Here is a 13224-nt window from a genome sequence, read left to right on the forward strand (position 1 = left end):
AAATAATAACGTTATTTAATGAGGTTATTTGAACGTTCTCAGAAAACAATTTGTTACTACCTTACCAAAATAGCAACGTTCCCTTAAGGTTCTCCCTTGGTTCTTAGTAAAAATAACTTTCCCAGAATTTTGGTTTATTGTTTGGGGGCTTATTTTTCTAAAATGCAAAGAAGAACCTTTAGGGAATATTACAAGAACGTTCTGTGCTAGCTGGGAAGCTTGTGTGTGCAGAGCAGCACTAGAATAAAAAAAATATATTTTTGTAGTTAAAAAATCTAATGTGAAACATGATAACTATAGTATCCTTAACTAGCGTTGAAAAGGTCAATCCATTCTATTTAAACATCTTTCCCTAATTTCTGAATTCGTCTACGCTTGTAATGTCATCAGTAGGCTACAGTAACCTATGCTTCAGATGGGCGTGGCAGGTAACCTACACACACACACACACCCATTGGCAAAGATTTCCAGCTGGCAGGCAGACTCTGGAATGAGTTTCTGAATGACAGCAGAGAGGAAAAGGCAGAGAGGCCTAACTCAGCGGAGAATCTGTCTCGCGCCAGCAGGTGGCGTTTGTTCATTATTTCGCCCTCCAAGCAAGGAGTTTTTGTATGACGGTTAATGAGTGTCGAATTCCCCTCCCCACCAAAAAATCGATTGGCTTATTTGCTACATGAGGTTGATTTGATCGAATAGAAATGTCATAATACTTCAGCTGTTACGAGTGTACTGATATAAGTAGGACATCCCAGCAACTTTGAGAAAAAACACTTTATATCGGAGTTGTCTCAAGATGGCTATGCATATTAATGGGATGAGGTTAGTAGCATCTCTCTCTACTGGCGGTTGACGTCAATAACCCTCATCGAATATTTAAAAAAGGATTACAATAATTAGATGTATGCACCAATCCAAAGAAAGGATAGGCGGGAGCTAGACAGCCCGCCATGCCGCGTTGTGGACAATGACTCCCATTGTTAGGTTGGAGAGACATGTATCTTGTCAGTATATCCATAATCTTTGGTGACAGAGTGAGGGCATTGCATAGGCACTTTGTTGAGATTTTTGTGGGACTGGAAAAAAATGCCCGGGACTTAACAGAACATTATTAACTAGTTCCCATGCTTTTAAATGAACAGTTCTGTTCCGGAACATTATAGGTCTCTTTCGTTTTTGGTTCGGGTTCTGTTCCTCAAATAATGTAGTTTTTTCCCGGTTAATTTCCGACCCTTGCTTACCATATAATTACAATCAGCAAAATGGACATACAGTTGAAGTCGGAAGTTTACATACACTTAGGTTGGAGACATTAAAACTGTTTTTTCAACCACTCCACAAATGTCTTGTTAACAAACTATAGTTTTGGCAAGTCGGTTAGGACATCTACTTTGTGCATAACACAAGTAATTTTTCCAACAATTGTTTACACAGATTATTTCACTTATAATCCACTGTATCACAATTCCAGTGGGTCAGAAGTTTACATATACTAAATTGACTGTGCCTTTAAACAGCTTGGGAAATTCCAGAAAATGATGTCATGGCTTTAGAAGTTTCTGATAGGCTAATTGATATCATTTGAGTCCATTGGAGGTGGACCTGTGGATGTATTTCAAGGCTTACCTTCAAACTCAGTGCCTCTTTGCTTGACATCATGGGAAAATCAAAAGAAATCAGCCAAGACCTCAGAAAAAAAATTGTAGACCTCCACAAGTCTGGTTCATCCTTGGGAGCCATTTCCAAACGCCTGAAGGTACCACATCTGTGCAAACAATAGTATGCAAGTATAAACACCATGGGACCACTCAGAAGTCATACCGCTCAGGAAGGAGACACATTCTGGTTACTTTGGTGCGAAAAGTGCAAATCAATCCCAGAACAACAGCAAAGGACCTTGTGAAGATGCTGGAGGAAACAGGCACAAAAGTGTCTATATCCACAGTAAAACGAGTCCTATATCGACATTGGCCTTTCAGGTTCTCAGCAAGGAAGAAGCCACTGCTCCAAAACTGCCATAAAAAAGCCAGACTACGGTTTGCAACTGCACATGGGGACAAAGATCGTACTAAATGTCCTCTGGTCTGATGAAACAAAAATAGACCTGTTTGGCCATAATGACCATTGTTATGTTTGGAGGAAAAAGTGGGAAGCTTGCAAGCTGAAGAACACCATCCCAACCGTTAAGCACGGGGGTGGCAGCATCATGTTGTGGGGGTGCTTTGCTGCAGGAGGGACTGGTGCACTTCCCAAAATAGATGGCATCATGAGGAGGGGAAAATTATGTGGATATATTGAAGCAACATCTCAAGACATCAGTCAGGAAGAGCTTGGTCGCAAATGGGTCTTCCAAATGGACAATGACCCCAAGCATACTTCCAAAGTTGTGACAAAATAGTCTTAAGGACAACAAAGTCAAGGTATTGGAGTGGGCATCACAAAGCTCTCTGACCTTCATAATTTATGTTCTTAATCCATAGAACATTTGTGGAGCAGAAACTGAAAAATAAGTAGTTGTATGTGTTGCAAGGTTTAAAGAGGCCTACAAACCTGACTCAGTACACCAAGCTCTGTCAGGAGGAATGGGGCCTAATATTCACCCAACCTTATTCGGGGAAGCTTGTGGAAAGGCTACCTGAAACGTTTACCCAAGTAAACAATTTAAAGGCAAAGCTACCAAATACTAATTGAGTGTATGTGAAACTTCTGACCCACTGGGAATGTGATTGAAAAAGTAAGAACTGAAAGTAAATCTGATGGCTTTTCGGGTTGAAATCCATTTCACGATTGGATCGCAAACTAGTTGGTCAGTCTTCATCACCTGAATAATAAAGATCAACCGCTTCCGAGTGTTCAATGTGCGACTTTCACATTCTTAAAATAAAAGTGATGAACCTAACTGACTAAGACAGGGAATTTTTACTAGGATTAAATGTCAGGAATGTGTAAAACGGAGTTTAATGTATTTGGCTAAGGTGTATGGTAAACTTCCGACTTCAACTGTACATGACAGACAAGTGAGATTGAAGAGGAGTCTCTGCGAGTACTGTGTACCACAGAGGTTTTTAAACCCAGAAGCGCAACATCAAGAGACTTTCCCGGGAACACTTGCAAAACAGACAAAACAGACTAGGCAGGGGTTTGAAAAGGTAGAGGTAATTTTTGTTGTTAATTTCTTGGAAATCTAAAGCCACAGCATAGAGTCGAGCCAATGTCTTAAATAGTTCACATGTTATTCCTCCAACCTCATAAAAGTGGACAAACTGACACGGTTTCACCCCCCCTCCCCCCCAAAAAAAAGGAGTGCCTTTGATTTGAAGGTCTGCTCATGTGCAGTTCGGTGCGAGACAACCGTTAGACCCGATGACGTGTTTCTACGCTAGCCAAAGTCACCCACAAGTGTGATTGGGGATTTCTATTAGAGAAGCAGTTTTAGCCTATCTTCATATTGTACTGTATTTAACTGTACTATGTTACATATGGCACTCCTTAAGAGTGGAACCAGATTGCTTCCCTAGCAACAGAGCACAGCGGAATCGGATCAGACCAATTATGTTTAAAAACCCTGGTGCTGTATAGAAGCCACCGGGCAGCCATCATGGCACTCCTCAATTGACTTGTTTATTCTATTACAGACACCTGAATGCATACTTTTAAATTATATTATGTGCGCTAAACAAAGATTAAAAAAAAGAAAAAATATATTAAACATTTACCTTAAAGTTTTTTTTTTTATACTAATTATACTGTCCCCAGTACGACAACAAAATACTTAAATGTAATGTAATTTTGTCCTTGAAACATTTAATTTAAATACTGTACTGTAGAATTCCATTCATTCCTATGGAGGACTGCTCCTACTGGGGAGTGCCAATATGGCCTGCCGGTGGCGTTAAAGCCTCTCAATGGCCAATACATAGCATTGTCAATCGAGGATTTATCATTACCATGGAAACATGGGGGGAAAACACAAACAAAAACACATCACCTCTCCTCCTTACCCCTCAACCCCAATGCAAATAGCAGAGTGGGAGTCATACCCCAACTTTCCCTCTGGCCCTGGGGCTCACATAAATACATACATCCATATATACATCAAGTAAACTTACTGTACACAAAGGCACAACAGACTTCAGAATACTCTCATGGCCTTAGATAGCAATCATGCTACATTTTAGTTATAGCAGTAAACAAAGTGTACTTTGAAACATATTAGATTGCAGTAACCAATAGCAAACATAATACATTTCAGACATAGCAATAAGCAGTATAAGTTTATCCTCCTTTACTGTGTCAGAGGAACAGTAGCCTGTCTCAGCATTCCCCCTGATATATTGAAGCATCTATGACCAGCATATATGGTGACCAATCTAGGAAGGAAAATTATTTTACTGTCCATTACAGTGTTTCCCAGGATTGACCTACTCTCTTGGTTGTGCCAGCACACTAAACAAGAAGTACCTGTCCTTTCAGTCAGTCAGTCAGTCTCAGAGGTGCTGATGTCAGGATTGCAATCATCAACCCTTGGTTCTTTAACCCCTGATGCATTTGAGGAGTCAGGTGGCATATTTTGCAATCTACAGGATTCCATACCGGATTTTACAGGATTCCGGATTCCATTCGATGATAATGGACAGACAAAATCCAATAGAAATCTGCAATTCCACAACACAGATACATCCACAATGGGTTAACTCTTTAGCCCTGTCAGTGTTGGAGCGCTGTCCTTTGAGCCTGTGAGCTTGTGGAGGTCACTGCGTGTGAAGACGACACCGGTGGAGCAGAGCATGGCCATGATGCTGAGGGAGCAGGCTGAGGCCATATAGGCACTGACACTGTGAGACTGCTGCACTATGGAGCCCAGAAACAGAGCAGGCAGCACCTGGACAGAGAACAGAACACAATAGAATAACCATTATTGTTGAGGCAAATAACACACACTAGTCTGTTCACTGGTCAACTGGTCTAACCTGTAGAGCCTAGCTTTAGTGTTTACCTGTGAAAGCAGGTAGGCACTGTCTAGGATAGCCATGTCTAGACACATCCCTCTCTGAGGCAGGGGTATGGGCTCTCCTTCTCTCTCCAGGGGAAGGGACACGTGGGGGGAGGTGGAGGAGAGAAGGGGGGCCCCGGGGAGATTGACCCCTTCTGGATACCTGTTGCCATGGATATGGATGGAGTCAGGGGGAACGAGGGGCTTGGAGTGGATGTGGTCATCACTATCTCCTGGGTGAGAAGGTCTGGATTTGGAACTGGAGAAGAAGACCTGAAAGTGAGTGAGTGAGTGAGTGAGTGAGTGAGTGAGTGAGTGAGTGATGCAGTGAGAGAGAGAGGAGAGAGAGAGAGAGAGATGAGATGAGGATGAGAAGAGAGAGAAGACGAGAGAGAGAGAGGGAGAGAGAGAGAGAGAGAGAGAAGAGAGAGAGAGAGAGAGAGAGAGAGAGAGAGAGAGAGAGAGAGAGAGAGAGGGGAGCAAAAGACAGAGAGATGGAGAAGAGAGCGATAGAGAGAAGAGGGTGGGATTGAGTTTATCTACTGTGATCACTTCCCTGTCAGAACATGTAGTGGTAATCTGTCTCACCTGTCTGTCAGAGTGGTACAGACACAGCAGGGTGTAGGGCAGGACCTGCAGCACACAGAAGGTATATCCAGTAGCTGCGGCCATGACAGTGACCATCACTACACTCTTTGAGAAACTCATCACAGCTGTAGCTAACGCTAGCAGGACCACACTGCTAACATACACAGCCTGGGTGCCTAGCAACACTATCCAGCGCTCCATCAGGATGGAGCAGACCACTGAGGTCAGGCACTGCAGGAATAGACCCACACTCGCCATGCGCACACCTGGGGAGATACGGGGGAAAGTAGTTGTATGAGTGTATTGAAATGGATGCATTGACAATCTAATATGAAAATGTTACAAGGGTTTAAGATAAGGAGTGGAAAGGAAAAAAGGAGAAGACAAAATTTGCTGCAAACATTGCGGTAAATGAAAAGATAAGAATCAAGTAAAAGTCTGTCCATCCTACCTTCATCGTATCGTAGTCTCTCCTGTGTTCCAGGTGTAGCGTTGGGTACTCCCCGGTACAGCCCCACTCCCATAAAGTCTGTGTAGAACAGCATGAAGCTCATCAGAGCCATCCAGCTGAACAGTTCGGCTACAAACAGCCTGCGTATGACTGCCGGCACGTGCATACACACACTGTACATGCGTGGCAGCGCTGACACACACAGCGACACACTCCGCCCCACCGCCAGCCGCACACACTGAGGCCGCGGCAGCAAGGAGTGTGCACAGTATCGGTTCAGGGCGGAGCTAACACTATCATCCTTCCTGATTGTCTCTCCCCCTCTGGTGTATCTTTCCTCTGAGATGAAGACTGTGCTGAGGAGGCAGGTGAGGAAGATGAGGGTGAGCAGGGCATAGATGAAGGCCTCCTGGCCGCCCAGGTAGGCTGCTGTCGGGGCATGGCTCCAGTCCAGGGCTGGCAGCAGGTACCTAGGATGAGACCGAGAGGGATACCACAGGAGGACTCTGGTCTCTTTTATGATATGATCTCTGTCCAATTCACTATCTCAGAGAGATGGAGAGAGTTACCCTGCCCCAGGCAGCACCTGAGGCTGATCTTTAGGGAATAGACAGAGAGAGAGAGAGAGTGAGAGCGATAGATAAGAGACAGAGAGGTCCCTTACCCCAGGCATCCTCCCAGGCTGATCATCAGTGAGTAGACAGAGAAGGCCCTTCTGCTCTCCTCCTCTCCTGGGAACTGGTCTGAGATCAGAGCTTCCAGCGGCGTGAAACAGGCCTGTGGATCACAACAGTCATTTAGCTGCTATAAACACCACACACACACACACACAGACACAGACACACACACACACACACACACACACACACACACACACACACACACACACACACACACACGCCACACACACACACACAGTAAGGAGCAAAGAGGACAGTTTGAATTCAATAAAGAATTCAATATAGTCAGAATATCTACATAACAATGTTATCTAAGAAAAATGCAGGGTAAACTACAGCAATTACAAGCCTATGAACTACTTCATTTCAAACTCAATCAGATTTATATAGGCAAGTCAGTTAATTTAAGAACAAATTTGTATTTACAATGATGGCCTAACCCAGATACAGATACAGCACTAGTGTTTTTATACTATTTAACAATATATTTTCTGCTTACCTGCCCAGAGAACTCCAGCAGACAGGCTGACACGCCAGCAGGACCCTCTCCATCCAGCGGGGGTGCTGCGGGTAGAGGCAAGGCAGCTAGGTGAGAGGCCTGGGAATCACCTGCAGGCCCAGCAGAATCCCCACACAAAAGAAGCCAGATGAATGGCCGCCGCCGACCAAAACGTCCCGCCACGAGTCACTATACAACCGATCATGGGCACGAAGATCAAACCCAGAACTGGCCCCACTCCTGAGAGAGCGAGAACGGAAGGAAGAGAAGGAGATCTACTTCAGAGCTGGAGAACAAATCATTTATTCAAACCATGGTCATACAGTGTTCACACTACAGTCATTCAAGAACGACAATATGGTCATAGAGTGTTGCCTCACCCAGCACCCATGGTCATTAGCTTCCTCCATGGCCGGCCTGCAGCAGTAGAGGGGGGATGTAGAAGGTCCCTGCAGCCATACACACCTCCAGACCACAGGTCAAAGCATTCACCAGCAACAGCTGACACACACGGCCCTGCATGACTCAAAGATGCTTCCTCTGTCTATACCTCTATATCTATCTATCTCGCTCTCTGGTCTATCCCCTACTTTCTGTCTCTCTCCCACACAGTTTCTGAGACAACTGTGATACAGAAGTTTATAGTGACTGTGTGGACAGGACAGAATGCTCTTTTCTATCCATGTGATCTAAGGGTCTAGGCTTACAGGGGGTAGTCCTTGAGTGACCTGCGTATGTAAATGAGTACGTGGGGCAGAGTGAAAGGAGGCTGGTGTTTGTGTCCCATGCTGCTGCCCGGAGGTCTCAATGTCTCTTTACTCAAGATAGTGGATAACAGACAAGGCTTCCCCATGTATAGTGTTGTCTGTACTCACATTGCACTTCTGGCAGACAGAGATAGTGGGAGAGTTGTATGTCTAGCTCCGTCTATTTCTCTCTGTCCTATGGAGGTAGTAGAGAAGGGTCAGTGAAGATAAAGGGTACCAGTCTTGTGGTCATGCCTGGTGAGTGTAGGTGTAGTTAACTCAACTCTGCCAATCGACAGAGAAATCCACACACAGAAACATGGGCCCTGAGAGAAGTAAGGGAGAACAGGCTAACATAAATAGTCACAACATGATGAAGGATAAAATATCATAAGTCATACTGGACGCAACAAGCTTCCAAATTATTTCTACAGTCATTTATACATGTGTTTCCCTACTGGTGGGCCTGGACTTGGGACTCATTGGTGGGCTTTAGATGGGTCACAATGCTGAAACTTTAGTAACCACTGGAATAAACTGGTTATAAACAGGTGTGGAGTTAAGCTACAGCTTAACACTTATGACAGAGAAGAGGCGGGAAAGCAGGGTTCCGTTTATCTATCTGCCTCATCCTGTAACTCGCAGGGAAAACAGGATGGAAAACGGTTGATTAAGATTCCAAGATGTGATATATTAAAATAAGACACTTCAGGTGAGCTGGAATATACTGTACCTTTCCAGGAAGGAATCAAATAAATCACTGTGTACATACACCCTTTCAGGTTTATGTACCTTCAGTCACCCGACATTTAACTTACAACACTTTGTCCAGATAAAATGAAAGCTTTAAAGAACTGAGAGACAGGATTTACAGTTGATCCAATGTGGGAGTGTCGCATGTGTGTGTGTGTGTGTGTGTGTGTGTGTGTGTGTGTGTGTGTGTGTGTGTGTGTGTGTGTGTGTGTGTGTGTGTGTGTGTGTGATACTTCTGTGGATCAGCTCAGTCATTTCATCAGTAGATGAAATTTCACTTCCTTATGTTATAAAATACATTTTACCAAGACAAATAGGATTCTTCATGTTCTGAATCATTCAGTGTGGCCTTTCTCTAACATATCATTAACATTATATGCCAAAAGTCAGATTTAGACTTTTTCAATAATAAGCACTGAGCTCGAACCAGGGACTGTAGTGATGCCTCTTGCACTGAGATGTAGTGTCTTAGACCGCTGCACCACTCGGGGGCCCTCGGGAGCCCTGTTGACAGTGCGGTGCTGCTTTTTCAAAGTAACATTTGAGGGTTTTACATGTTGTTGTGGTCRTCTGCAAAGTTGTTTCTGATGTTCACAAAAAGCTAAATCAGCATGACACAAGCTGATTTAAATATAAAAGGCTTTGAAAATAAAAAGCTTGCGGTATGCTCAATGCGCCGTTGACATTTCACAGAGATAAGATTGTTTGTGTGAGATATCCTACAGTGTGTACACTGAGGTGTGTCCTCCTCTTTCAGCCTGGCTGCCAGCTCACCTCACACACAACGCAATCAAACCCTGACACAATACTTGGATACCTAGTGTACTGTGCCTTGATAAAGCTATCTGACTTATATCAGGAACAAGAAACTGACTTACAAAGACTTGGCATTACAATTGAGACAACTTGACAAATTAAATGAGGAATATACATAGTCCTGTCATGTCAAACTATCATTTTTTCTGTATGTTTTTGTTTGTGACATTGAGGAAGAGTCAGGAACATCTTAGCAGATCTCAGAAAGCAGCTCTGCTTGAAATTAAGATTTCATATACACCACCATTCAAAAGTTTGGAGTCACTTAGAAATGTCCTTGTTTTTGAAAGAAAAGCACATTTTTTGTCCATTAAAATACATCAAATTGATCAGAAATACAGCGTAGACATTGTTAATGTTGTAAATGACTATTGTAGCTGGAAACGGCCAATTTTTTATGGAATATTTACATAGGCGTACAGAGGCCCATTATCGGCAACCATCACTCCTGTGTTCCAATGGCACGTTGTGTTAGCTAATCCAAGTTTATCATTTTAAAAGGCTAATTGATCATTGGAAAACCCTTTTGCATTTATGTTAGCGCAGCTGAAAACTGTCGTTCTGACTAAAGAAGCAATAAAACTGGCCTTCTTTAGACTAGTTGAGTATCTGGAGCATCAACATTTGTGAGTTCGATTACAGGCTCAAAATGGCCAGAAACAAAGCACTTTCTTCTGAAACTCGTCAGTCTATTCTTGTTCTAAGAAATGAAGGCTATTCCATGTGAGAAGTTGCCAAGAAACTGAAGATCTCATACAACGCTGTGTACTACCCCTTCACAGAACAGCGCAAACTGGCTCTGACTTGAATAGAAAGAGGAGAGGGAGGCCCCGGTGCACAACCGAGCAAGAGGATTTTCTAATGATCAATTAGCTAATCCAAGTTTATCATTTAAAAGGCTAACACAACGTGCCGTTGGAACACAGGAGTGATGGTTGCTGATAATGGCCCTCTGTAAGCCTATGTAGATATTCCATTAAAAGAATCAGCCGTTTCCATCTACAATAGTCATTTACAACATTAACAATGTCTACAGTGTATTTCGGATCAATTTCATGCTATTTTAATGGACAAAATGTTTTGCTTTTCTCTCAAAAACATTTTCTACGTTTTCTAAGTGACCCCAAACTTTTGAACGGTAGTGTATATATAATAAGACTTCACAGTAAGCTCTCTTTAATTTCATTATTATATACAGGTAAATCAATTATTTATTAAAAAACGTCTTGAGATTTCTAATTCCCACACTTAAATGAATAAATGAATAAATACATTTTATAGCTTACACTTCTTCAATTCTGTTAAGTATGGCCTAATCCATCCCTTAGAATATTAACACTGTAATGTCAATACAAATACAAAACTCACAGTCTAATGTTCCTCTGGGTCACTCGTAGAGCTGTTTCTGTCCACTCATGTGCCTATGTCTGTCAACTCTCAGAAGGAAGTAAGTCCTGTGTGTGTGTGTGTGTGTGTGTGTCGTTTCTGATAAGCCACGCAATGCTAGGCGTAATCAGAAATTGACCTAGGTAACACACCTGTTGTGATGTGTGTCGCACCTGTGGTGAGGTAACACACCTGTAACACACCTGTCTTCAGCTGACGTGGGAGCTGTCAGGAGTGCCAGGCTCAGGCTCAGGTTGGGTACTGGAATATCAGCATTCCCATTATATGTCCTGGAGAATTGACTTGTAGGGGCGGGGCTAACCACCACAAGACAGCCAAAAGCCAAAAGCAGAACAGCGGCTGTCACTAATAGTAGAAAACACACTTCTCAGGACACATACTCCTAGGAACACACCGCTTAGGAAAATGGTTTCTAACCCTAGTCCTGGAGAGCTTTAGGGTGTGCAGACTTCTGTTCCAGCCCAACACAACTTCTGTTCCAGCCCAACACAATTGACTCAAAGAATCAAGGTCATAATGATTGTTTGACTAGTGCTAGGCTGTAACAAAGGCCTACACACCCTGTAGCTCTCCAGGACCAGGGTTGGTGACCACTGCTGTAAAAACAGACAGACTCTTTGTATCTGACTCTCAGTTTAAAGACCTGATTATGTCCCAGCAGAGAGGTAAAGCAGTTGTCAGTCAGTCACTACACAGCATGCCCGGAGTGACTGTTTACTGAGGCCGCCATAAAGCTGAGAATCACATCCCGGTCCCACACCTGCCAGCGAAGCGTATCAGTGACAACAACAGGTAAGTAACCTAAACCACCAGGACAGTCAGTCGGAGGTCACTGCTTCAATAAATCCAAAATGAGAGGGATTTAATAGTTATTATGTTACAAAAGAAGCACAGCTCTGAGCCGCAACTACCTTTGACTGGCACAGAAATCCCAGATGGACATGAATAATGTTCAAGTCAGGATAATCAAGAAATGCTTAACATGAGCAGAGAAATGAGTCATGTAGTAGGGCAAATCATGACAGTGCTCAAGCTGAAACAAGCACTTTGAAGGAGAAAAACACATCAAAGATGAGATGAGTGAAATGTTTTGCTCAGACAGTGGCTCGGCCATCCATCATCTCTGCTTTACCGAACTCTCTGCTTTTTCAGTCTGTCTTGATTTAATGGCATTTGTAGCTAGAGAGTGCCAGACCTCTGTCCTTTCTCAATGATAATAGACTGTTTGAGCTCTAGGTTAACTGACTGACTGAAGTGCAGTATATCCACACCGCATCAAACTCTACAACATTAGAGATGCGTTTAAAGTTACTGTACCTTTTAAACCCCAGTGGTTGAACCTGCAGCTTCATTCTGCAGAGGTCGTGGAGACAGTGCGCGTACTTGGAGATGCTTCCAAGTTTTGTAGCTGAGTCAAATTAATATGTAACAGTCTGCCTGACTGTCTACTGCAATTGCATTGGGGGGGAAAAGTAAGTTGAATAACAAAATACTTTCCATAACAATATGCACAAAACATTTGATATTGATAGGCCATGATAACAGAATGATTGACATACCGGTACATTGTCTGCAAAAGCAGAGCTTCTGTACAGTGGAATGCCCTCTTTATGTCCAGTCCTATTGATGTGAAATGTCCACCAACATATTTGCAGCTGCCAATCAGATGTTTGTGTTTCATGATTGTTCAATCAAGTTTGATGATTCAGATTGGCAGGGCATAGAGGATTCTAGTCTATTGATAGGGTGCATCTCAATAGTCTACTCAACAGTGGTTTGCTCTTGTCTCCTCTCCTTCCCTTCATCTGTACTGATGACTAGACAGGTGATATTTCCAGTGGGAATCTACCATATTGTTTTCACCTATTCTGTGACTACAAATGAGTGTTAAAGGGGATGAGGCCACTAGACTAGATTACTGTGATGCACCCGTAGACTGCATGGAAACAGTGCCACTTTGTGGCTAACAGTGTGTAGTGCCAAGGTTGGGCCCTTGGAGAAAAAGTCCCCTGGAATAGAGCCCCGCAGTGAAGGTTCATAATACCTATAAAACCTAGCGGTCAAACAGGGAAATGGTTCCAATCATTTTTCCACCATTCATTTATCCTATAGGGAATTTAGAAAACATTTAAATAAGGGCATTGTTTCCTGTAGGCTTACCCTGGCGTGATGTTTCGATAACCGTGTAAATCTCTCTCGGGCAAGGTGACTTTTATCAAAATATTCGGCACTATTTACTCTCAGATTCAAACATTCTAATTAGCATAAAAGTAGGCATGCAAGACTACAAATCC

General features: G+C 43.1%; 1 protein-coding gene across 1 annotated transcript; it reads right to left on the reverse strand.

The window, feature by feature from the left end:
* Window positions 1–3306: 3306 nt before the first annotated feature.
* Window positions 3307–7379, reverse strand: LOC111970586 (solute carrier family 45 member 3; the record flags this gene model as incomplete). Its single annotated transcript, XM_023997400.3, has 6 exons — window positions 3307–4879; window positions 4994–5263; window positions 5579–5844; window positions 6030–6499; window positions 6694–6806; window positions 7209–7379. Coding segments are annotated over 6 exons (1482 nt in total), but the record flags the coding sequence as incomplete, so codon positions are not given.
* Between the last annotated feature and the right edge of the window lie 5845 nt (window positions 7380–13224).

The sequence above is a fragment of the Salvelinus sp. IW2-2015 genome, linkage group LG11 (assembly GCF_002910315.2).
Source record: "Salvelinus sp. IW2-2015 linkage group LG11, ASM291031v2, whole genome shotgun sequence".
NCBI classification, from domain to species: domain Eukaryota; kingdom Metazoa; phylum Chordata; class Actinopteri; order Salmoniformes; family Salmonidae; genus Salvelinus; species Salvelinus sp. IW2-2015.